Here is a 26,285-nt window from a genome sequence, read left to right as displayed (position 1 = left end):
TGGAACACAGCCATGGAAAATCGATGTAGTTATTGTTTATGTCTGCTTTTGGGCTAAAAGAGCAGAGTTGAGTACTTGAGACAGAGCTCGTGATTCTAAGGCCCCCGAAGCCTAACTATGCACTCTGGCCCTTTAGATAAGGTTTGCTGACCGCTGTCCCAGATGACCCGACTACTTCACTTTCTCCTTTCTCTTCAGTTCCCGCTCTCGTCCTGACTGTCAGCTGACAACCTGGCCTGCTACTTCACTGGGAAACCTGAAACAACCACAAGAGAGCTTTCGCAAACTTCCCTCACACCTATCACCAGCAAACGTCCACAGTCCTCTCCGTCCTCGTGCTTAGAGAAGAACTCTCTCGGTTCCTGCCTGAAGGCAATCTCCAGACTCGCACACTAGATCCCTCTCCCCACCGCCCCTGCCTATCCAAGGACGTTGCTTCAGCGGCTCTCCCCATCCCTTACACATCAGCTTTCCATCCTCTGCAGGTGCGTTCCTACCAGCACTAACAGATGTTACTTCTCCTGTCTTTTCCTGACTCCCCCTCCCCGCCAGCTGCTGTTACACTTCTCTGATCATCCTTGAAGCAAAACTTGAAAAAGTTCTGTATATTCATATATATATGAAAGCCTGCAGGTTTGTCCCTCTCTATTGGACCTGTCAGACAACTCCATCCACGCTTCCTGCTGAAGCCAGTGGTGTCTTCTGGGCTCCTTCCCTACTCAGCTTAGTGGCAGCACTGGAGCCATGAGCACTCCCTCCTCCCTGAAACGCTTCCTGTACGGATTTCTGATCTTCCCCTTACCTTGCTAATTCTTTCTTGGTCTCCTTTCCTAGTCCCTCCTCTTCTCCTTAATCTCTTAATGTCCTGGAACTCGGTCACTCGGTTTTCTTTTCTTTGGTCTAACCTTATACTCACGAAGATTTCATCTGCTCTTATGGATACCATCTGCATGCCAACCACTCCCGAACTGGTAGGTACCACAAGCCCCTTTTCAGAATTTCTGAAAAAACTAACAGATTTATCTAACTCAAAACACCCCAGACTGAACTGATCTGGCCTGCCAAACGGCTATCCCCAAGCCTTGTTGCCGAGGGTCAGTCACACCACCCCTCCAGCTGCGGCTCTGGCCGGCCACTTCCTTTCCCCCAACTGACTTTTAGCCCTGCTCGGCCACACGGGCTCCCTTTGCTATCCCTCAAATGCACAGGCATGCCCCCCACATCTGGGAGCCAAGAATGCCCATGTCCAGGGAATGGCTCAGCTAAGTCCCTTTTCAGGTGTCCGTGGCTCAGGCAGGCTGCATCTCTGTGAGGAGACTTCCCCGGGGCCAGCACACCTGGTCCTGCTCCCGGCATCCCACTCACTGCGCCAGGCTCCCACACCGCTGTGCTTCCCGTGCCCTTACACTGTCCGTACTCAGCCTCCCTCCGTGGGAATGTAAGCCCACAAGGGCAGGGATCTTTTTATTCTGTTCAGGGATGCATCCCAATCTCCTAGAACAGAGCCTGCCACACAGCAGGCACTCAAGAAACGTTTGTTAAACAAGAACGGATACTGATCAGCAACGTCCAAGTAGCACCGGCTACGAATCCGCAGACCCAACCCTTTGCGTTGCCTAGTGCCGCAGACGTCTGTGACTGTGCTCATCACGTGACCTCTGTGACTGCGCTCATCAGCGCCGTGTCTGTCCCCGTCCAGTTTATGAACAGGCTGCTCTTTTGTGAGTCCCCAGTAACTTGCACAGACATTTCAAATAATGTATCGAATATGAAAATACTCTGTAAACTGTAAAGGACGGAGACATTAGAACACAGAATTACCATGAGAGGTAAAATTAAGTACCTAATGACTGAATTTAACTTCTCATGGTTATTTTTAGGGCAGACAAATTGCCATTATTTCTTCACAGTTTTTTTTTTTTTTTAAGGATTTTATTTATTTATTTGACAGAGATCACAAGTAGGCAGAGAGGCAGGCAGAGAGAGAGGAGGAAGCAGGCTCCCCGCCGAGTCGAGAGCCCGATTCGGGGCTCGATCCCAGGACCCTGGGATCATGACCTGAGCCGAAGGCAGAGGCTTTAACCCACTGAGCCAGGCGCCCCAATTCTTCATAGTTTTTAAACAACCAATTTATAGTATAACGTAATTGACCTGATTCAAACACATAGTATATTATGTGTTTTATATATATATATATATATATAGTTATATAGTTATTATAATTCTTCAGAATAAGAACTTCAAATATATATTGGGATTTGAATCTAAATATTCTCCTGCCCATGTTGGATCTTTTTGGATATTTACAGATGAATGATACTTCTAAAATATCCTATTGTACACATATATAACCTCAATATTTGGGATGGGTCCAGGGTATTTTTTATAGGCTTCTAATTCAAAAGCTATTCCACAGAATTACTATTAAATGTTTCTATTCCAAATTACCATGGGGAGGAAGCCACCTTTCCCTGATTTAGTCCCCGAGGGCCCACTTAAGGTAACCTAACTTGTATCTAACTTTGCCAAATTAAAGTCTTGGCAATTTCCTGAATCACAAGGAACTTAAAACTTTCTTATTTTACCTTTGTTTTGCAGCAGTTATCACAAGAAACATCTGGGTATTTCTTACAAAAATCAGGATTAAATCCATTTTCACCAAAGTAAGCCAAAAGCTGTATTCTCCTGCATTCTGTTATATTTTCACAGTAATGCACCATACTGTACAAATTATTGAAGTGAGTCTCTCTGGTATGATGGTTTCCATCTTTTTCCACTAAAAAAGGTAAAGAACAAAATAAAAATACTTATTAGAGTAGGAAAACAAGAAAATAACACAGAAATATTTGGAATAGATTCATATAACTTTAAATACTAATTGAAATAAAATTACTAATAGCACCATATATCATACGACATCATTCTATATTATGACAAATCGTGTATTTATGTTTATCCCTCATATTTTTAGTTTTATAGGAATAAATGAAGACTGTCACCAGGAGTAGCTGAAAAAATTTTCCGAATCTTCATGATTCCCAATGATGAAGATGTGAATCAAATTTACTGTATTTATCAGATAAGCACGCCGGCTCAGCTGGACGTTCGAAGTCAGCAGAGCAAAGCAACCATGGCAGTGGGCCAGGAGCCCACCCCCCCGCCCGGTGCCTGGGATCAGAGCAGTTATGGCAGCGGTTCCAAAGCCACGTGCCAAGGAGCCCCGGGGTGCTGCAGTGAACTCATGGGGGTGCTGGCAGGGTATTTTAAATTTAAGGGAAACACAGCAATATTTGAACACCATACAAACTGCCACTCTGAGGTCATGCTGCCTATACTCCTTCCAATGCCATCTCTGTGAAACTGAAGTTTTGGCAGTTGCTGTGATAAATACAAGAACCTCCAGAAAAATCCATGTGAAACAGGAAATAAGGGTGGCAGTGTCTAATCTAATTTCAAGGTTTGAGAATCACATGCACATACTTTCCGTTTGTAAGCAATCTGAGGTTCGTTAAAAATTGAAAATAAAATTTTTTTCTATTTTGTGAGTATTCCTTTTTTTTATGTTGCTAAGTGTTTAAAACTTAAATGCTTATTGAATTATTTGGATCTAACTTAATATAGGCTCTGTTTAAAAACACAAATGGTCATGCTAAGTTGTTGTGTTTTTTTTTGAAGACTTTATTTGACAGAAAGAGACACAGTGAGAGAGGGAACACAAGCAGGGGGAGTGAGAGAGGGAGAAGCAGGCCTCCCGCTGAGCGGGGAGCCCGATTCGGGGCTTGATCCCAGGACCTTGGGATCATGACCTGAGCCGAAGACAGACGCTTAATGACTGAGCCACCCAGGTGCCCCATGTCACACTAAGTTTTAAAGTCTCACTTTTTTCACTGAAAATCATCTTTATTATTATATTTTTTAAGATTTATTTGAGAGAGAGAGAGAGAAAGAGCACGTGTGCGTGAGCATGAGAGGGAGAAAGGCAGGGTCTAATTGAGCAGCAGACTCCCCGCTGAGCAAGGAGCCCGATTTGGGGCTCAATCCCAGGACCCTTGGGACCATGACCTGAGCTGAAGGCAGAGGCTTAACTGAGCCATCCAGGCGCTCTCACTGAGAATCATCTTAGTAGAGTGCAAGGGACATGGGCTTTGGAGGTTAGACAGACCTGGGCCCCATCAGGGCTCCGTGACCTACTGGCTCTACATCTGCTGTGCTCCTGTGTAAAATGAGGACAGTAACAGTAGTACCTGTGAGGCCTGTTGTGAAGACTGGATGAAGGGATGTAATCAAGCAGTTAAGACAGTGCATACAGTAGGTGCTAAACAACGTCATCTATCTACCCCGGATCCGCACTCCCCCTGGCCCCCCAGTCCTACCACTACTGCTGCTCATCAGCGCTCTTGGAGGCAAGTTACAAAACCTTAAAGAAACTCCCTTTCACCATGGGGTGAACGCCATCTTGAAAACCAGGGATGACGGGCACAAAAGGTCATCGGATATTCGGCACAGTGCCTGGTTAAGTGTCATACCCCATGTACAGTGCCTGTGGCAGGATCCATTCTGAAGTGGTCTCAAAATAGCAAATTTATTTAGGAAATGTACTTAACTATCACGACTTAGTAGAAAAATGGGCAAAGGGCACAATAAGATTCTATAATATGAATTCACTTTAACCTGGCAAGTCTAGGTCCGGAAATTTATCCTAGATAGACAGCGGCACAAATGCCCAAAGATATGTGCAACAGGTGCTCAGCACCGCGCTTCTGATAACCGCACAGAACAGCAAACAGTCAAGGTCTCTCGTCCAAGAGGACTGGGTAAACGGACATGGAATGCTATGCAGTCGAACTACACATATCAGTCGGATTCTTAATTACATCCTAGTGTAGACTGAAAACAAACTATATGTCTACATATAATATAATCCCAAGCACAAATGGCAAAATATATGCATTTGGCAGGGATAAACACCTAATACAGGATATTGCTTCTCTCTGATGGGCGAGTGGACGGCTGAGGGAGGAGAGGGATATATGGGGGGGGGGGTATTTCTGAACCCGGTGGTATGTGAGGGTTTGTTCTTTTTCCCATTCGTTTCTGCATGTTTGAAATACAAGTTACATGCAAGCATGCACGGAGAGGTTGGATCTAGAAGGCTACACAGGAAGCCAAGAGCTGGAGTGACTTTCTAGGGCCAGACTGTGTGCAAGGCATGGTCTGGACATTTTCCACTGTGTCCATGTCTACATACACACGTCCACACCATTTGAATTTTACATGACAATCCTGTGTAACGCTCGTATAACTATTTAAAGAAAGCCAGCAGCGGACGCTCCCGGGAGACCGCAGGGGCCCGGGGCTCGGCTTACTCAGGATGAGTCTCTTCAGCCGGGTCACGTCGTGGTAGGTGTAGAAGAGCAGGCAGTGCGACGTCTCCCCATCTCTCCCAGCTCTGCCGGACTCCTGGTAGTAGCCCTCCACAGATTTAGGGAGAGACGCGTGGATCACGAACCGCACGTCGGGTTTGTCGATCCCCATTCCAAATGCTATTGTTGCACAGATAACCTGAGGAAAGAGTACATGCCTCTTAGGCTCAGAACAGATGGAAAGGGACATTTTAGTAACAGGCGCCTTGAAAAGCTCTATCCTCCGCTTTAAAGTGTACTCTATCCCGCAATCTAGTATCCTAACTTGGTCTCATTATTGAGGATGACTAATGTGAGGTCTTCCTATGGATAATCTGCAATCCTAGGAAAGTCCGAGAAGGTGAAGAAGAGCTCGCGGCGGCAGGTACTTTCTCGTGGGATCTGGCATCATGGAAGGGGCCAGAGTCAAGAGCCATCATGTCTTGGGGGGATGGCCAGTGCTTGCTCTCTTCTGTTGCTGATATGGAGGCATGACGGCACTGTCACAAACGAGCGTTCCCAGGACTTTCGCTCCCAGATGTCACCAATGCCAGCTTTTCTGATGCTTTGGGGACAATGGCATTCTCATCTGCCCCCGTGCTTACCATCTGTGCTCCCAGTGGGAGCAGCTGACGGATCACACACGGGCTCCTTTTCCTCAACAGCTGATTTCAAAGGAAAAACTTGTGAAATTTTTCTTGGAACTCACGTGGGTAAAAGTCTGAGAGGTGCTTCTACTACAAAAAATACTGCAGACTGCGGTATTGGCCTATGCAAATTACTTAGGACAGGAAAGGTGACAGTTAAATTTCAGGAGCTTCATAAATCCGCTTTTAGTTAAAAAAAAAATCATTTTCAAGAAGATCCATTTCAGTTGCAAATATAGGACTTATTAACCCAGACAAAACCATTACATCTCCAGTTTTATTATAGAAATAAAGCTGCAAGACACCCTCCCCCCCACCCCCCCCCGTTCAAGAAAATAAATAGCGGCTGCAAGAACGTATTTCAAAAGCAGCGGAACTACCTGGCAGCCAGACTGAGGCTGAGGACATGGTCTCGGTGACCGAGGACGAGGGTGAGCAAGTGCAGGCCATGGAGAACATGGCCAGCAAACAGGCGTGCTTGGTGGCACTGGGAATGGCTGTGGCCTCATCAGCCCTCTAAATTTATGGCACTTTGATGGAAGGAAGTGTCCTTGGAAAAGAGAAAGTCTCCTGGAGCCTCTAGTGGTGGAGAGCAGGTGGAGAGGCTGTGCAGGGAGGTGAGGCAGCCGGCAGGCCTGCTGCGTTCCAAGAAGTGGGGGTGCGGGTGCGGCTCCCCTGTTCGGGTGCAGAGTGCGGGCTCCAAGTGAGGTGACCCCAATGCCAACACCCCCTCTTAAAGCCTTTACTTCTATGTCACTGGGAAAACTGGCTTAGTCAAGCTGTTACTTCCTTATTTCTGTGATGCTTTTGAAACTTCAGACTATAATAATGTCTTTGTGGAGAAAAACAATGAGGTTTTAGTCTATCTTACAAGTCTAACAAGATCAAGGTTGTCCAGTGACTGTATAATTATACCTTGACTGTGAGGATTAGTCAGTCTGAAAACAGAAACAAAAACGCACCCATTTTCTTAAACTATTTTTGATCAAAGTGTTTTATGTACATATATACAGATATGTATATATGTGTGCATGGCTATTACAGAACATTTATACTATATGTAAAGATTTAAAGAACTTGAAAAGAACTGGCTTTTTTCCTTTTTTCTCATTTATTTTTCTATTCAAAAAATTTTTTAAAGATTTACGTATTTTTTTTTGAGAGAGCTAGAGAAAGCAGTGGGGAGGGACAGAAAGTGAGTATCTGCACTGAGCACAGAGCCCAATGTGGGGCTCGATCCCAAGACCCCAATATCACGACCCGAGAGCCAAAACCAAGAGTCAGACGCTTAACTGACTGAGCCACCCAGGTGTTCCTCAATTTTCTTTTCTATAGCTGAGATTTCACACATTTAGGTTCCATTTGTCCCTACGTTTCTCTATCCCTGGCATCTGAACATTTTCATATCATTATGAAATTCTTCATAAACCATTTTCTTTAAGATTTACTAAAAAAAAAAAAAAAGATTTTATTTACTTATTTGAGAGAGAGTGGAGAGAAAGTATGAGAGGAGGCTCAGAGGGAGACACAGACTTCCCACTAAGCAGGGAGCCCAGTGTGGGGCTTGATTCCTGGACTCCAGGATCATGACCTGAGCCAAAGGCAGAGAGAGGCTTAACCAACTGAGCCACCAGGCACCCGCTTCATAAACCCATTTTCTTTCTTTCTTTTTTTTTTTTTTAAGATTTTATTTATTTGACAGAGATCACAAGGAGGCAGAGAGGCAGGCAGAGAGAGGAGGAAGCAGGCTCCCCGCTGAGCAGAGAGCCCAACTCGGGGCTGGATCCCAGGACCCTGGGATCATGATGGGAGCCGAAGGCAGAGGCTTTAACCCACTGAGCCACCCAGGAGCCCCATAAACCATTTTCAACGCCAGGAATTCATTATAATGTACCCAGTCACTCTCTCAGGACATTCAGGCTACTTACTATTAAGAATAACGCTATCAGGGCACCTGGGGGGGCTCAGTGATTAAGCGTCTGCCTTTAGCTCAGGTCACCATCCTGGAGTCCTGGGATCTTGGAGTCCTGGGATCGAGCCCCACATTAGGCTCCCTGCTCAGCGGGAAGCCTGCTTCTTCTCCCTCTCCTATTCCTCCTGCTGTGTTCCCTCTCTCGTTGTCTCTTTCAAATGAATAAATAAAATCTTAAAAAAAAAGATAACGCTATCATACAGTCAATGACACTGTAATTACTTCGTATGGTTCTAAGTGGTTGGTACAATTATGGCAGGCATTTCATAATGCAGAGTTGTCAGGTCACTCTGCTGTGTACCTGAAAGTAACATAATATTGTATACACCAGGTATACTTCAATTACAAAAAGCCCCAAAACCCATACAAACACTGATGTAAATTCCACGCATGCGTTTCAGATCTGAGGCTCCTGAACGGTCTGCCATATTCTTTTCCAGAAAGGCTCTCAGGAGCATTGCAGGAAATCATCTCTTAGAGCACTGTCCCCCACAGTTAATAAAAGTTTGCTAATACAGAGGTGAAAATGGTCTCTCACTAATTTGTTTGGATTCCTTTAATAATTAGCAGAGTTGCACAGTGAAAAACAATTCTACTTAGCCTTTTGTGGCTCCTTCTTTTCGACGTCTCTTGATAGCCTGGGGTAATTTACTATTTGAGACTTATGTTTTTCTCATTGAAGTTTTGGGATATTTTATTTGCAGAAGACATTATTTCCTTAGTTATTTGTTCTTTGCTATTGCCTTTAATTTTGTTCGACATAGAAGTGTTTAGTTATTTAGATTTTTAATCTTTCGAGCTCTTTTTAAGCTTAGGCTCTCTTCCAGCCAGAGTTCATACATTTAAAAATACCAATATTTTTACTTACCTGTGATTCATTTTGATAGGAAGATCCAAAACGATTCCCCCCCAGCAGGTAAGCGTACCACTAGTTGGATCATCCTCCTTTCCTCATTATTTTTTTTTTCTTTTTTTTTTTTTTAGAGGAGGAAGCAGGCTCCCTGCTGAGCAGAAAGCCCGACTCGGGGCTCGAACCCAGGACCCGGGATCATGACCCGAGCCGAAGGCAGCGGCTCAACCCACCGAGCCACCCAGGTGCCCCTCCTCATTATTTTTCAACATCATCCTTGCCACATACTGTTTTTACCTTTTTTATTTTTTAAAAAATTTATTTATTTATTTCAGGAGAATCTCAAGCAGACTCCGCCCTGTGTACGGAGCCCTATTTGGGGCTTGATCTCATGATCAAGAAACCCAAGAGTTGGATGCTCAACTGACTGTGCCAACCAGGTACTCCGTTTTATATGTCTTCCTGTCTAATTCTGGATTTCTGTGTCACTGATCTGCCTGTAATGGACTGCAAAGCCAGTGTTCATGTGTTTTCATTTTCCTCCAAAATTCGTTCAGTTACTTTAACATGAATATTCTTCCAGGCAAACTTTAGAAAAAGTTTATCAAAGGAAAAAAAAAAAACCCCACACTGGAATTTTGCTTCGTGCAATATACAAATTAGTGAAGACTGGCATCTGTGATTACTTGACTCAAGATACGCTGGTGATACATTTCTGGATGTGATCTATCTGAAAGTGCCTTTCTGTTGTGCCCAACATCTGTGACAATGAGCTGGCTGTGAATCCTTCAATCCCAAGCTTTCCTCCTTTGATTCTGAAGACAGTGTGTTCCTGCTTTTACTATTTAATCAGACGGTCTCAGGCCTGCCTGCTTTTTATAGAGCACCCTACCTCTGTATCTTTGTGCGGATCATTTCTCTCAGCTCTCCGTAAACCAAAGTGGTGAACTATGTCCACATGTATGTTTTCCCCCAGTGACTCTGAGATAATGCTTTTAAATTTGTTAAATATTTGTTATAGATTCATTTGGAACACATCAGACTACTGTATCTGCTTCAGCCATCCTCGTTTCTTTCTTGGATACAATGATTATTCTTAGGCTGACATTTTCAAGTTACTCACTACCTCACTGATGCAGATGTCTGTACTGAGTTGAACCATTTGTGTCTTGATAATGATTCTACTTGTTTTTTGCCTTTTGTGCATTTTCTTATCTAGATAAACTGCATTTTTAAAAAAAATTTGTGCCTTCCTCTTAGCTTGTGATCTTCTTATGGCAAAGTACTTCTAGTTCATATATGCTGAGTATTCTGACACCTTTCCAAGGACAGTAGGCTAATATCCTCTAAGATTTTCTCCTGTTTTTTGTTACAAAATAATTTTGAGAGATATTTTTCCCTTGAATCTTCGGGATAATTTCTCTTTTTGTTAATTGAAAACTTCACAGGCTAAAAAAAAGTTATTAGCTGTTTTTCTCAAATTCATCCTTGTATTTAGAGAGATCTATCCAACACTGGCACCTGTCACCGTACAGGAAGCCTAGAGTGTTCTTAGCTTCCTCCCTCTTGATCCATGTGGGTGACAAATCTATCACCTCAGAAATCTCAACTCAATTAGTTATTAGGGAAATGCAAATTAAAATCACAATGAGATGTCACTTCACATCCCCCAGGATAGATATAGTAAAAAAATAAAGTAAAATAAAATAAAAAGTAGAAATAAGACAGAGGCACTGGAACCTCATACATCACTGGTAGAAATGTAAAATTCTGTAGCTGCTTTGGAAAACAGTTTGGTAGCTCCTCAAAAAGTTAAACAGAGAGTTACCATATGACTAAGCAATTCCACTCTTAGGTATCTATCTGAGAGAACTGAAAACATGTTCATACAAACACATGTACACAGATGTTCACAGAAGCATTATTCCCAATAGCCAGAAAGCAGGTGCAACTCTATGTCTACCAACTGATGAATGGGTAACAAACGAGGATACAGCCATACCATGCGATGCTATCCGGAGCCAAAGATAAATGAAGGACTGATACATGCTACAACAAGATACACAATGTCTTGAAAACATTATGCTAAGTAAGAGAAATGAGTCACAAAAGAACCCATAATGTGTCATTTCATTTATACGAAATGCCCAGAACAGGAAAATCTATACAGACAGATTAGCAGTGGTTCCACTAGTGGCTGCAGGGTACTGGGGAGTGGCTGCTAAATCGTACGGAGTTTCTTTTTGGGATGATGAAATATTCTGGAATTAGACAGTGATGAAGCTTGCACAACCTTGTGAATACACCAAAAACCACTGACTTGTAAACTCTGAAAGGGTGAATTTTAACTTGTAATAAATTTAACTTTAATAATAAATTTAACTTGTAATAAATTACAACTAAATAAAAAAAAATTTTTTTAAGAAAGAAAAAGCAACTTAAGAAAGCCTTAAAATGATCTGTTTTTAAATTTCAGTCTTATTTTGATGTTTGCTGTCTTTAAAGTAAAAACAGTTCTCATCTGGCATGTGCAAGTTTGTTCATATATGAAAAAAGATGACTTCCTTTGTTTATTCCAAAAACGTTACCTGGCAGCCGTCCTGATTAACCCACTTGTGCTGTACTTCGTCCCTGGCAGAGTCACTGAGGCCAGCGTGATACGCAAGAGCAGCAAGACCATCTTTCTGTAAAGTGTCCGCCATGGTGTCACATTCCCGCCTGGAGAGGCAGTAGATTATCCCAGAGTCATCTGCCAAGAAACCAAAACGGTATCGAGACATGAGAGCCTTTAACATAAATAACAACACAATTTTCGTTATGTTCTTCTTCTTCTTCTTTTTTTTTAAGATTTTATTTAATTATTTGAGAGAGAAAGAGCATGAGAGAGAGCATGAGAGGAGAGAGGTCAGTGGGAGAAGCAGACTCCCTGATGAGCAGGGAGCCCGATGTGGGACTCGATCCCGGGACTCCAGAATCATGACCTGAGCTGAAGGCAGTTGCCCAACCAACTGAACCACCCAGGCGCCCATTCTTTTTTTTTTTTTTTTTAAAGTAGACTCCACATCCAGTGTGGAGCCCAGTGCGGGGCTCAAACCCACGGCCCTGAGATCAAGTGCCAAACTGAGATCCAAGAGTGGGATGCTCAACCAACTGAGCCACCCAGGTGCCCTCATTATGTTCTTAGAAATACACAAACCATAAGCAGATCTTCACAGTCTACTTATAATGGGGCGGGGTCACACAGGTAGAGTAATTCAAGCAAGGAGCTCATGTGTACTGGAAACCACAAGACGTGACCTTTTGTTCTGTCCCCCGAATGACTCCTGGGGTGGACCTGCAGGAAGCCTGGGCTCTACTTCACATGGGCTATAAAATGGGCGGGCACCTTACATGAACGCTGCGGAAAGCGTGTAGCAGTATGTATCAGTCTTACAAATTCTCCGAGCTTTTGATTCAGTTTCCTTCTAGGAAACTAATCTAGGAAATAAAGTGGTACAGGACTTCTACGAACAGTTTTGTTTCTCCTTTTGAAAATTAGAAAAATCTTAATGGACAACATTAGGAAATTAGCAAAGGAATTATGAAATAAGATATACTGAAACTTTTTAAGTGAATTCCAAATTCTTTTAAAAACCCATGAAAATGCTCAAGATATAAAACAGGTTAAGGGTAGAAAAACTGTAGACACAGTATGCTAATGGAAAGAAAAATGCACACAAATGCTGGAAGGAAATAAACCCCTAACGGTAATGGTGACTTGCCTGGAAGTAAGGTTTATCTTTTGCTTCTTTCTTCTTGTTGCTTTCTCGGTTCTCTTCGTGAGCACGTGTTATATGTACTTTTATGAGAATCACAAAATGAAAGATATGAAAGAAAAAGTCCTCGCTCGCGGCAGAGCCAAAGGTACAGACAGACATGCTAACCATCTATGTTCTCTGCCCGGGAGAAGGAGGCTTAGGAGGGAGAATGTGGATGACTTCTTGGTCTATCCCCCATCATCGTTTGATTTGTTCAAATACATATACTCATTTTTTTAAGACTTTTTGTTAATGTGCTCTCTAGGGCACCTGGGTGGCTCAGTTGGTTAAACGTTTGCCTTTGGTTCAGGTCACAATGCCAGGGTCCTGGGAACAAGCCCTACATTGCACTCCCTGCTCAGCAGGCAGCCTGCTTCTCCCTCTGCCTCCCTCCTCCCCTCTGCTTGTGCTCTCTCTCAAATAAGTAAATCTTAAAAAAAAAAAAAAAAAAAAAAAAGTGATTTTCACACCCAGCGTGGGGCTCAAACTCACAACCCCAAGATCATGAGTCACTTGCTCCAACGGAGCCAGCCAGGTGCCCCACAAACATGTATACTGGTTTTGTTTTTTTTTTAAACATTTTTAAAAAGATTATTTATTTATTTATTTGACAGACAGAGATCACAAGTAGGCAGAGAGGCAAGCAGAGAGAGAGAGAGAGAGGAGGAAGCAGGCTCCCTGCAGAGCAGAGAGCCCGATGTGGGGCTCGATCCCAGGACCCTGGGATCATGACCTGAACCGAAGGCAGAGGCTTTAACCCACTGAGCCACCCAGACACCCCTGTATACTAGTTTTTAAAAAATGAAACAGAGGTGGTTAACTTGGTTAACAGAAACACCTCTCTATGGGGAAGTAGAAAAGGGGTTACGTGCAAAACCACCAGGCATTTGAGGATCTCATTTTAGTTAACAGAACTCAGAGGCACTCTTGGGAGAAGGCCATAACACAGAAAGCGGTGTAATTCATACCAACAGAAGCCAGAGAAGAGACACTGAAATCGTGAAGTATAACACGGGTGTGTAGGAGGGAATATTTCATATACTTTTTTCTTAGGGTTTATTGTTATCAAACCAAATGTGATTTTATAATTTCCAGGATCGAGAGAGTTGCAATATTCTGTTCTATAAATAGCTAGTTAGTGCTATTATAACAAGGAATGTTTAATATGCACACTGATATATTCTATTGTGGTACTAAAAAGACATTTATTACTTCTAGACATAATCTGTCACATGGCTGTACTCACGTGGGTGATGCTTTCTGATCCATTCTAAGCAATCAAATGCCACCTTCTTGGGTTTTTTCGGTAACACGTAGTATTTCAGATTATGTCTATTAAAGCTCATGCTGAACCTAGAAGTCCCAAACATAAAATTTTGTTATTATAAGAAAATATAGTTTTAGCCACCTTCACACATTGAAAACTGCTTTTCCACTTTGCCAACCCAATTACCAAGCCATCCCAAGCTGAACACGGTCACTGGCAGCTTGCCTATCAGAACCCCGGAACGGAAGTCAGGTGAAGGGCTCGCGGACAGAACGGGGATAAGGAGCGAATGTGTATGGACGAGATGACAAGGAGTCAGGAGGGCTGTAGAAGAGAATGTGTAGAAAGACAGGTGAGTCGGAAGCAGAGTCGCCAGGATGAGGTTGACAAGCAGAGACAGATAAAACATTCCAAAGATTAAGAAAATCAGAGAAAACACACATTTCAGGCTATCGGTGTCCCCAAGTTTTGACTGCGTATGTGAAGAGCTGATGGCAGGGTGCTAGTGGGAGCTAGCACACCCACATCATGGGTCACTGTCCTCTGCTTTGTGCCCCAGAGGGGATGTGGCTGACTCGGAGATGGACATGCTCCTCTTCTGCTGGCCCTCTGCTCTGGCTGGCCCCCTTCCTCCCTCCCGCTTCCTTAGGGAGCTTTTCCTCATTCCTTCATCTCTTGTGTTTCAGTCTCTTCCACTGCGGCCGGCACCTCACCTCTTTCCTTCCCTCCAGTATTAAGTTTCTCAGAAGACACTTACACCCCCAAACAACTAACCACACATCCAATTTCGATTCTTGGCACCTCCATTCTGGCCTCTGCTGTTACCATTCCACCCACATTTTTCTATCTAGGCTTTTAAAACTAAATACGGGCGTCTGGGTGGCTCGGTTGGTTAAGCGTCTGCCTTTAGCTCAGGTCATGCTCTCAGGGTCCTGGGATCCAGTCCTGCATTGGGCTCCCCACTCAGCAGAAAGCCTGCTTCTCCCTCTGCCTGCAGTTCCCCCTGCTTGTGCTCCCTCTCTCTGTCAAATAAATAAATAAATAAAATTAAAACAAACAAGCAAAAAACACCTAAAGAAAGGTGAGGGGATTGTTACAGGGTCCTTGGCCCTGCAAAGACCCCCATCCCAACCCCTGGCTCTGACATCTCCACAGGAAGGAGAGGTAACAGTTAAGGTCAGGGCATAAAGACAGTCCGTGCCTGTGTTGATGGAAGAAAAGAAAGAGACTGTAACTATAATAACCCATGGTTAAGGAGGATGCCTACGGACGGGGGCTGGGGATCAGAGGGAAGTACGATGGGGAATAAAACAACTTGCTTTCTGTCTTTGTCCCTGAATCCAAGCTGGTTGGGTCCAGGTTTGCTGCCAGCGGCAGGATACACTCATTTGGTTTGAGGACAGAAGAATGCCTTGTGTGTGGAGGGCAGCGTCCGTGTGAATGGACTGCGACGCAAGTCAGAAGGCCACGCAACGCTGTGGTCATGTTCTTGCCGAGTGCGGGGAGCGCACTGGTCTTGGTGAAGACCTCACTCTGACCTCTCCATCACTCCGCGCTGTTGGCCAGCCTCACAAAAACCCGCTACGAGCACCGACATGTTACAGTCCACAGACTTGCCCCCACCATGCTCCTCTAACTTGTCTCCTTATCTTCTTCCTTTGCTTACTCCTTGAGTGGTCCCGGGACCACTCCCCAATGTCCAGCTCTTCTTTTCTCCCCCACATCACCTTCTTTCGGGACTTCACTTGCCAGTTTAAGCAGCACCCAGTCCCATCCCCATCTGTCCCAACTTCTGCCCCTGCCACCCCGCTTAGACCTTAGCGTTCTAAACCACAGTCCAACTTCTTTATAAATCTGTGCCTGAAATGGGGGTATGTGTACCCAAGGGGTTCACAAAGACTTTCTAAAGTTACATGAGCAAAGATAGCTGTAGAGGAATCAACTGGCAGATTCTCTGTTTTCACGTGGACTTTCTGCGTCGGGCTCTGTGCTCAGTGAGGAGTCTGCTTGTCCTTCTCCCTCTGCTCTTCACCTCCCCCACACTATCTCTCTATCTCTTAAATAAATGAATAAATAAATAATCTTTAAAAAGAGAGTGTGCATGCACAAGCAGGGGTGGAGGGAGGGAAGAGGAAAAGAGAGAATCTTAAGCAGGCTCCACACTGAGTGTGGAGCCCGATGCTGGGCTCGATCCCACGACTCTGAGATCGTGACCTGAGCTGAAGTCAAGAGTCCAGTGCTCAAACGACTGAGCCACCCAGGTGCCCCTGAAACTTTCTTTAATCAAAGTACCAGAAACCCTTGGTAGGGCTTCATGTCTTTTAAGGGTTTTACATAGTTCTGTTGGGAGTAAAGTGTGACACGAGACATGAAGTACGCTGATGTTTGGTGGGATATTCTGATTTCAGACACACCGAGAGCAAAGTGGTGGCAGTGGAGATGCTTTTCACCTTATGATGCTGCTTCTTGCAGAGCTGGCTACTGTCACAGGAGTCCTTGCTCTAAGAGTCTTGTGAGACGTCTGCTAACCAACACTTTGAAACCATCCCTCTTATGCTATTTATATGCACAAAACACTGAGAGCTCTCTTCTAGGGCTGGAAATGGCAGAGGAACACGTAGCGGATTGTGGCAAGAAAAGGCAGTAGAAAAAAGACTGATTCGTCTATGGACTATTTCGATCAATCGTTCTCAGTCAATTATTTACAATCACTGTTGCAGCAAAGGAAACCACAGTCCTGACAGGATGATGGCATAAAAAGAACTGCCCAGGTATACAAATGATGTAGATGGTCTTTTTTTTTTTTTTTTTTAAAGATTTTATTTATTTGACAGAGAGAGACACAGCGAGAGAGGGAACACAAGCAGACAGGAGTGGGAAAGGGAGAAGCAGACTTCCCACTGAGCAGGGAGTCCAATGCAGGGCTCGATCCCAGGACCCTGTGATCATGACCTGAGACAAAGGGAGACGCTTAACGACTGAGCCACCCAGGCGCCCTGATGTAGCTGGTCTTAAAAATCAGTTGAGTTACTTTGGGCTTAGGTTGGGAATGGTGCATGAGTCTCTCTACCCATACAAACACTGAAATGACTATAGACAAGAATGGCCTGTTACCTTTCCCTACATTTTACATCATGTTTTAATTTCAGAACAATGTCTTATGTATTTAAAAAAAAAAAAGTCTGGGTCAAAAAGGAGACCACAACAAGTGCAGGTAGCATAAGAACCCACGACTCTGCTCGTGGGGATGGGAAACAGTATGGCTCCTTTGGAAACACCTGGCAATTCAGCAGAAGGTGAAAAACAGTCACCCAACAAGTACGCACTTCCACTCTTATGTGAATGCCCACAAGAAGGGAAGGAGGAGGTCCACACAAAACCCTGTGTGTGAAAATATATTTCAGCATTAGTCATAAGAGCCCCAAATGGAAACAACCTAGATACTCACTAAAAAATAAAATGGGCCACACCCATACAATGGAATATTATTCAGCAATAAACTTTGAAAACATCATGTTAAGTGGAAGAAGCCAGTTACAGAAGACCACGGGTCAGATGATTTCATTTGTATGAGATAGCCAAAACAGGCAAGTCTACAGAAGGCAGACTAGTGGTTGCAGGCAGGCATGTGGGGGAGGGGGAGTGACTACTACTGGACTTGGGTGTTTTTGCAGGGTGAGGAAGACATTCCAAAATTGATTGTGGTGATGGTCACACAACTCACTAAAGCCCACTGAACTGTACCCTTTAAACAGGTGAATTGTATGGTACATGGATTACATCTCAATAAAGCAGTTATCAAAAACTGACACATCATCTGAAAAATTTCTAATATTTGTGTCATAATTTAAAAAAAAAAAACACCTTAGGGATGCCTGGGTGGCTCAGTCAGTTAAGCTTCTGCCTTCAGCTCAGGTCATGATCCCAGGGTCCTAGGATCGAGTCCCACATCAGGCTCCTTGGTCAACCGGGAGTCGGCTTCTCCCTCTGCCTGCTGCTCCCCATGCTTGTATGTGCGCGTTCTCTCTCTCTCTCTGGCACATAAATAAATAAAATCTTTTAAAAAACCACCTTAGAAATGTTACCTAATTACCTTAGTCAAACAAATTACTAAAAATAATAAAATGACATGACATTAGGAAATAAAATTACCGATCTCAAACTCAAAACCACAACAGATCTCTTCACTACAAAAGGCCCACTGAACCCCAGCACATGGACCAGGTTGTACACAGTTTGCTACATTGAGAATGTCAGCAGTTGCTTAGAGTTTGTCTTACCTGTTCTGTTGGAAAATAGGATGTTTGGAATTAACAAATATTTTTCTTTTAAGATAAAAACATAAGCAGGGAGAGTGGGAGAGGGAGAAGCAGGCTTCCGGCTGAGCAGGAAGCCCGACGCGGGGCTCGATCCCACAGGAGAAGGGGAACATGGGGAGTGACCATGAACGAGTACCAGGTTTCTTTCTGGGGTGATGAAAATGTTCTATGCTTAGATTTGGGGGATGGCTGGATAACTCTGTGAAGACAAAAAAAACCCCTGAATGCTAACCTTTAAATGGTTGAATTTTATGATGTGTCATTTATCTCCCTCTCTCTCTTTTTTTAAGTAGGCTCATGCCCAATGTGGGGCTCAAACTCACCACCTGGAGATCAAGGGTCTCAATCTACCGACTAAGCGAGCCAGGCACCCAAATTGTATCTCTTTATTGATAAATAAATATCTTATTTTAAAGATTTTTTTTTTTTTTTTTTTTTGACAGACAGAGATCACAAGTAGGCAGAGAGGCAGGCAGAGGGAGAGAGAGGAGAAAGCAGGCTCCCTGCTGAGCAGAGAGCCCGATGCGGGGCTCGATCCCAGGACTCTGGGATCATGACCTGAGCCGAAGGCAGAGGCTTTAACCCACTGAGCCACCCAGGCGCCCCTAAATATCTTATTTTAAAAATAAAGATCTTATTTTTAAAAAAGCTTGAGACTCCAAGGTAACTTCACTTAGGGAGCACTTTATCAGTTGACATTAACATGGTAACTATGATTAGGTCTAGGGTGTCAAACTCATATGTCATTTTAAGTGATGTGTCAGGAAATGGAATCAATTTGTGCTCAGCTCTTGTTGCTTCTGAAACTGAGATAGTTGTCATGGGGATGTGTACCACACAGTTTACGTGGATTGAGAAAGTCAGAATTTTCCTTTTAAATAAATGAAAGTAAGTTTAATTTAGGTGATGGGTTTGGCAACAAACGCTGGCTTGGCCAACCAAGTTATATAGAAGTCACGTCCCAGTATTTGAAAGAGCTAACTGGTAGCCACAAAATTTTGATAAAACTATTATTTAAAAGCATATCCCACAATAAAAATACCTTAGATTTATAATATGTAATATAGTAATAATATTATAATATATTAATTATATATTAATATAAAATATCAATTATATTTGTTATATAATATAAATTATATATAATGTTAAAAATGTTTCAGCAAAGTGTACTGAAACTAACAGCATTTTGATTTCCCCAACTCTTCTGAATGTAAAGGATACAAGATGTATTTCAGTGAAAGAGGAACAAGAATACTGATTGATTGACTGATTGATTAATTGGTGGGGGAGAGGCAGACGGAGAGAGAATTTCCAGTAGGCTCCATGCTCAGCGCAGAGCCTGATGTGGGGTTCAAACTCACAACCCTGAGATCATGACCTGAGCCAAAACCAAGAGCTGGATGCTTAACCTACTGAGCCACTCAGGCGCCCAGGAACAAGAATATTTAATGGTCATTAGAAAAGTCCTGGTAAAGTATTTTTTTATAGCATGTTTCCCAGAAAAAGTAAAGTGAGTAACTAATGATCTGACTTATTTTTGCCAGTCAAGTAGTTTACAATTCTTCACTTTCCACAAAATTGAAAGGATTTGAGTTGTCAGCTGACAGATCATTAAAAATAATTTTTGATGACAGAGCATTATGTAATTTTGGCATATACGTCAGGAAAAATTCAAATAATTGAGTGTTACTGTTATAATAAATGCTTTCCATTCCCATCTACATGTTTTTGTGAGCAACGGTTCTCAATGCTCACATTCTATAAAAATAAGAAATACGAGCTGTTTTGATTTGTCAAAACAAATGTTGTATCAGCTAGCTGAAAGAAGTCCTATCTCATAAAATTACACATTCCCAATCAAAATGTATGCTAAAATTTGAAAAATATGGTTAAACTATTCTGACCAGTTATATAAACTAATGATTATAATAGTTCGATCTGGAAGAAAATTTTGGTATGGGAAATTTAAAAAAACAACTTTTAATTTATGCATCTATTTTCTTGCAGGTAAGTATAGTAGATTAACCAACAAGACTTCATGCATAAAAATATACTGCCTTAGGATAAAAATCTGTGGGGAAACTGAAAGAGAAATAGGAGTTCACAGAGAAAAAGGAAAGATGTGAACTATCTGTTAAAGAAAATTTTGAAGATAAAGTTAACAATTTTTAATGTGTTTTTTAAGTGAGAGAAAGGAGGTACAAAATTTCCATTATATTTATATTCTACTGGAGACATTTAAAAGGGCCAAGTAACAATTTTATTTAAAAAATGTTATTTACCACAGATCACATTCTCTTTACTTAAAACTCATGCTGAAAAATTTCTGGTGTTAGGTTAGAAACACACAAGGGGTATGGTTTTCCAAAATCCTTTCAGGAGGCCCCTATGACCACAAAAAGCAGGAAGACTGAGGCCATGACCATCCCCACCCACCCCTTAAACATCCCCCGTACCACTGAGCTAAAAATCAAATTCATTACCCACTCCTCCACCCCTGCTCCCTTCCTGCACGTCCAATTATGGTCAGTGGCGGTGGTCACCCGCACCAGAAACTGTACACAGAAACTTCCACGATGTCTGCCTTTCTTACGCCATCAGTCTCCTGGATTCAGCTGTGTCTTCCCTCCACCCGGTCCCCTGTATCCTCTGCTGCTGCCACCATCGTCACCATCTCCTAGAACGCTCGGGGCTGTCTGGCCTCCGATCTCTCATTCCTCTGCTCTACCTTCTGTTTCACTGCCAGCATGATCACTCTACCGTAGGGTTCAGGTCAAGCCACTTCCAGCCACGCTGCCCACAGGACGAAGTCCAGACACTTTATCATCGCAAAATGCAAGATCCCCGCGACTGGGCGTCGACCTGCCTGCCCAGGGCCAGCCCTTCTCCAGGTCTCTCCACTCACCCCATGAATTATCATCCGTTCCTTGGAACCAATTTGTACTTTGATGCCCAAAACTCCAGCCCCGAATCCTCACTCTCCACCCGTGAAAGTGCCATCCTCACCACTTCAACCCACAAGGATGAGTATAACCAAAGAGGCACACGGTAACACGAGTTGGAGCAGACAGGGAGAAACCACAACCCTCACACATTGCATGCTGCCGCTGCTCTGGAAAACCGCCTGCAGTTTGCATGGCCCGATGACGCCCCTGCCGGACAGATGTCCCTGAGAAACGAAAGCCCCTATGTGACAACTTAGACACAAAGGCTCATGTAAGTATTCCTAAGTATAACAGCCACAAAATGGAAACAACTCAAAATGCCACCACATGATAAATGAATGAATAAAATGCAGAGCGTACACATACGATGGCGTATTTTTTGTCACTGAAACAGAATGAAGTACTGTCGCACGCTGTGACGCAGATGAACTGTGGACACGTGCGCTACGTGAGAGGCCAGCCACAGCAGGCCACGTCCTGTAAAATTCTGTTTTGTTTTGTTTTTCTTTTCTGAAGACTTTATTTATTTATTTGACACAGAAAAAGAGATCACAAGTAGGCAGAGAAAGAGGGGGAAGCAGGCTCCCCACTGAGCAGAGAGCCTGATGTGGGACTCGATCCCAGGACCCTGAGATCACGACCTGAGCCGAAGGCAGAGGATTAACCCACTGAGCCACAGAGGCACTCCTAAAATTCTGTTTATATGAAATGCCCAGTTTAGGCAAAAATATATAAAGACACGAAGTAGATCAGTGGTTGTCTAGGTCTGGGGAAGTGGGGGGATAGTTGGAACTGCTAATGGGTATGGAGTTTCTTTTAAGGGAGACAGAAATGTTCTAAAAGTAGGGGTGGGATTGCACAACACTGTGAATTCACTAAAAAAAAAAAAATCCTAGAATTGCACACTTTAAAAAGGTGCATTTTGGGACGCCTGGGTGGCTCAGTTGGTTAAGTGGCTGCCTTCGGCTCAGGTCATAATTCCAGCATCCTGGGATTGAGTCCCACATCGGGCTCCTTGTTTGGCAGGGAGCCTGCTTCTCCCTCTGCCTCTGCCTGCCACTCTGTCTGCCTGTGCTCGCTCTCGCTTCTCTCTCTATGACAAATAAATAAATAAAATCTTTAGAAAAAAAAAAAAGGTGCATTTTAAGGTATGTAAACTATATCTCAATGTAGCTGCTTACAAAAAAGACTCCTCAGCCTAAAAAGCCTGCTTCCCATATAAAACCCCATCCGACCCCTCCTCATTAACAACCAGTTGTTATTTTGGGTTATCGTCAGTCTTGCCTTCCTGAGTTCCTGCAGTCATAATTTACATCTCTAATTACCACTTACTTCATTCTGCAACTTATTAAAAAGTATTTAAAGGGTTCTGAAACCAGACTGTTTGGGTTTAAGTCCTCCCTCCATCATTTGCAAAGCATATGACCTTGTTCAAGTTACTTCTCTGTGCCTCTGTTTCCTCATTCCAAAGTGAGGAAAATAGGAGTACTTACCTCATAAGCCTTTTGGGTGGAGAAATGAGTTCATATACATAAAAGGTCAAGAATAGTGCCTGGAACATCCTATAGGCTAAAAATGTAACTGTCAGCTCCTGCTACTACCGTATTACGCTACACTGTTGTATCAGCTGTCTATAAGTCTGTCTCCTCTTTCTCAGTTTATATTTTAAGGTCCTAAGGAAAAGGAATAAAATCTCTATTTTATTATCTACCCTCGTGTTTCCCAAAGAAGAAGAAGATCAGCACAGAGCAGCTGTAAGAGAGGAACACGTGGGCCAGGCTCCAACCCTAGGGAGACCTGCCTTCACCTGCCCATGACACAGCAGCAGCTGGGTAAATTTAATCCAAACAAGGGCCGATTGGCAAAAGAGATCAGGAAAAAAATGTACCAGAAAGAGTCTGTTAAAATCTTTTACTTCCACTAAGAGATTTAAACTCTCCCAAATATAGAAATACCAAATATATTAAGGAATCAACAGAGTTGCCCAAATTTTCATATTTTACCCACATTTACCAAAATTCCTCCATATGTTCCATTTATTCATTCTCACTGAGTGCCAATTATGCACAGGGTGCCACATGCTAGACTCAGGAAATGTACAATCTATTGCTTTTCCAGGCTGATCTCCTCACATGACTAGGAAAAGATTTTTAAAGGTGTCTGTCTCTGAATGCATATGAGCAATGTTTACTCAAACAAAAGCGACAAATTCCGTACTTAGAAAAAATTATTCAAAAGGTGAACTGAATTTATATAATTTCTTTTAACTATGTGCATTTGGTAATTAATATGACTGGCCTAAAAGAAGGAGTAGACTGCATCTGGCATAAATTTAATGGAAAAAAGCTAAAAACATTGCCTATTAAAAAGAAAGGCTCCCACAGATCAGTGCAGTACTTACAGAAGTGAATTTCTAGCATGTAGGTTATTCACTAGAACCTAAAGCATAATATGACACTTAAATATAATGTTATGAAGTATATCAATTATGGAAGCGAAATCTCCCCCACCCCCAAATTCTACACAAACACCCTTCTGCATGTGGGATTAAAGTAGAATATTCCGGGCGCCTGGGTGGCTCAGTGGGTTAAGCCGCTGCCTTCGGCTCAGGTCATGATCTCAGGGTCCTGGGATCGAGTCCCGCATCGGGCTCTCTGCTCAGCAGGAAGCCTGCTTCCCCCTCTCCTCTCTCTCTGCCTTCCTCTCCGTCTACTTGTGATCTCTCTCTGTCAAATAAATAAATAAAAATCTAAAAAAAAAAAAATAAAAAAAAAATAAAGTAGAATATTCCATTTCAAATTTTGGGATTTCACAGAGAAAATTCTGAGGACTCAAAAATTTGTGCACTCAAGAATGCCAGTTTAATCTGCAAAGGTCCCTGTAGCTGTCTTAATCTCATGCTCCCCCATATCCTTCATGTGGCACTTTCGGTTCTTCCTGTAACCTGCAGAACGAGGCTGCTGTTTTTACTGACAATACTTAGAGAGCCAGCTTACGGTCTGTATTTCCAAATGAACAAAAGGCGTGCCTTAACCCTTCACTCCAACACTTCAGTCATTTCTTCAGGCATTCCTCAAACTCAAAGCACCCCTGATAAATTAGAAGGGAGAAGTATTTTCACTGGCACACAGCAGCTGTTGAGTAAGTATCTGCTGAGCGAGTGAATCTATCAGAGAGAGAATGTACCCGCCTCTACCAACTCATGGGAAGAACAATCCAGTACAACCCAGATATGCGAGGCTACTCCTTTATAGCAGTTTCTGTTACGAGTAATTATGGATTTGGTGGCAAGAAGAAGCACTTTGCTGTTGAGATGAAAACAAAGTATAAAAGCTGTTACACATCCTTTCTGGATGGGTTTCAGCATCTTGGATTAAGTGGCTCTTCAGGGGAAAACGACAGAGCAGGGTCATCTGTTCACTTCCTGATGTACGCTCTAGGATGTACAGGAGCCGGAATCAGATAAACACAAGCTAATTTGCTCCTGGGACCTCCTAGAGTTATCAGGTACAGCGCATACTTTATCCCTACTTCCAAAATAGCTATGCAGATAGAGCTTTAATTTTAGTAAGGAAAAAGCCAGTAGGGCTTGGTTCCCATATTTCGCTGCACACTGGAGTCACTTGGGGACTTTTTAGAAACATAACGGCTCCCAGCCCCCCAAATTCTGATCTAAATGACAGAGTGCAATCTGTGCCTCGGGGTTTTCAAAGCTCAGTCTGTGATTCTCCTGTGCAGCAATCCGGGAATCACTGCCCCCGGGGTGTTTTAATTCAGGACTTTCAGCAACTTACACCTGAGGCTGGAGAATCTTCAGCTGAGTGAGGATGTCCTTCTGTACCCTGGGGTTAGCTGTGGCGGTAAGGGCCATCACTGGAACAGAAGGGAACTTCTGGCGAAGCATATTCATTCTTTTGTAATCTTGGCGGAAATCATGTCCCCACTAGTTGGAAAAAAAAAAATACTGCTTTTCAGACTGTCTGGATCTTCCTTACATAAAGAGAAAACACTGCTCACTGTACTGAGAACCACTGTATTCTTCAGCGAGCTAGAAGAGTAAGTTACCGATTTCCCTCTATTCTGAAAATACATATCCTATTGGTAGTATGTATTGAGATTTCAAGTCACATAAACCAGTATTTACCTGACTGACACAATGTGCTTCATCAATGACAAAACGTGCCAAGAGCTTCCTCTCATACAGATTCTCCAGCGTGGAAATCAGTCTATTACTTGCACAGACCTAGAGCAGAAATGTATTCATGAGAGATCTGAAAACATTTAAACACCACATCACCTTAAGGGCTCTGTTGTCTTTAAGTTTCACTACAACGTAAGCTGTATTAAAACCTCCATATAGGGGCGCCTGGGTGGCTCAGTGGGTTAAGCCTCTGCCTTCGGCTCAGGTCATGATCTCAGGGTCCTGGGATCGAGCCCCGCATCGGGCTCTCTGCTCAGCGGGGAGTCTGCTTCCTCCTCTCTCTCTACCTGCCTCTCTGCCTGCTTGTGATCTCTCTCTGTCAAATAAATAAATAAAATCTTTAAAAAAAAAATAAATAAAACCTCCATATAAAAGAAGTTCTTACTTCAATGTATGAAGAAAATTGGCAGAAGTAATAGAAAATTCTGAATGAGACCCTCTAGAATATTCACCCCCATTTAGCAAGCAATTATGTATTAGGTCAGTGGTTCTAAAGCATTTTTTCTGCCTCAATATACCTGAGGTTCACCACACATTTATGCTGGTAACAGGGTTACAGATGTATGTTGTGGGAGGGCATGCTATTTGGGGGGTGGCGACACTTGTATGTATGTATGTATTTCATGGTTCTGTCTATACAGGGCCTAGAAGCAATGATGTCCCAGTGGCAATGGCAAAACCTGGCATCCATATCTAGACAGGGACATGTCAAAAGGACACAGAAACAGTGAGTTGGAACTCTTCTACCAGCCAAATCTAGGACAATTAGAACATCCAAATAAACAATGAGAACTGATGATAGCCCCCTGACAAATTAAGAACCCATCACTTTAAGTTGATATAAATATAGAAGTAGATAAAAGGGAAAGCTCTTCATCATAA

General features: G+C 43.1%; 1 protein-coding gene across 3 annotated transcripts in view; it reads right to left on the bottom strand.

Annotated features, from left to right (window-relative positions):
• BLM (BLM RecQ like helicase) overlaps positions 1 to 26,285 on the bottom strand; it is a 91,229-nt gene that overhangs the window by 18,641 nt on the left and 46,303 nt on the right. For all 3 annotated transcript variants that reach the window (XM_047735604.1, XM_047735606.1, XM_047735607.1), the window contains 6 exons: positions 25,347 to 25,445; positions 24,997 to 25,145; positions 13,915 to 14,021; positions 11,460 to 11,620; positions 5,367 to 5,562; positions 2,586 to 2,776 (listed from right to left, as the gene is read on the bottom strand). In XM_047735604.1, coding sequence (XP_047591560.1) covers positions 2,586 to 2,776; positions 5,367 to 5,562; positions 11,460 to 11,620; positions 13,915 to 14,021; positions 24,997 to 25,145; positions 25,347 to 25,445 — 903 coding nt within the window. The remainder of the gene's footprint in view (positions 1 to 2,585; positions 2,777 to 5,366; positions 5,563 to 11,459; positions 11,621 to 13,914; positions 14,022 to 24,996; positions 25,146 to 25,346; positions 25,446 to 26,285) is intronic.

The sequence above is a fragment of the Lutra lutra genome, chromosome 7 (assembly GCF_902655055.1).
Source record: "Lutra lutra chromosome 7, mLutLut1.2, whole genome shotgun sequence".
In the NCBI taxonomy this organism is placed as follows: Eukaryota; Metazoa; Chordata; class Mammalia; order Carnivora; family Mustelidae; genus Lutra; species Lutra lutra.
Note: the sequence above shows the minus strand (reverse complement) of the source record. Positions and strands in the feature narration are given on the sequence as shown.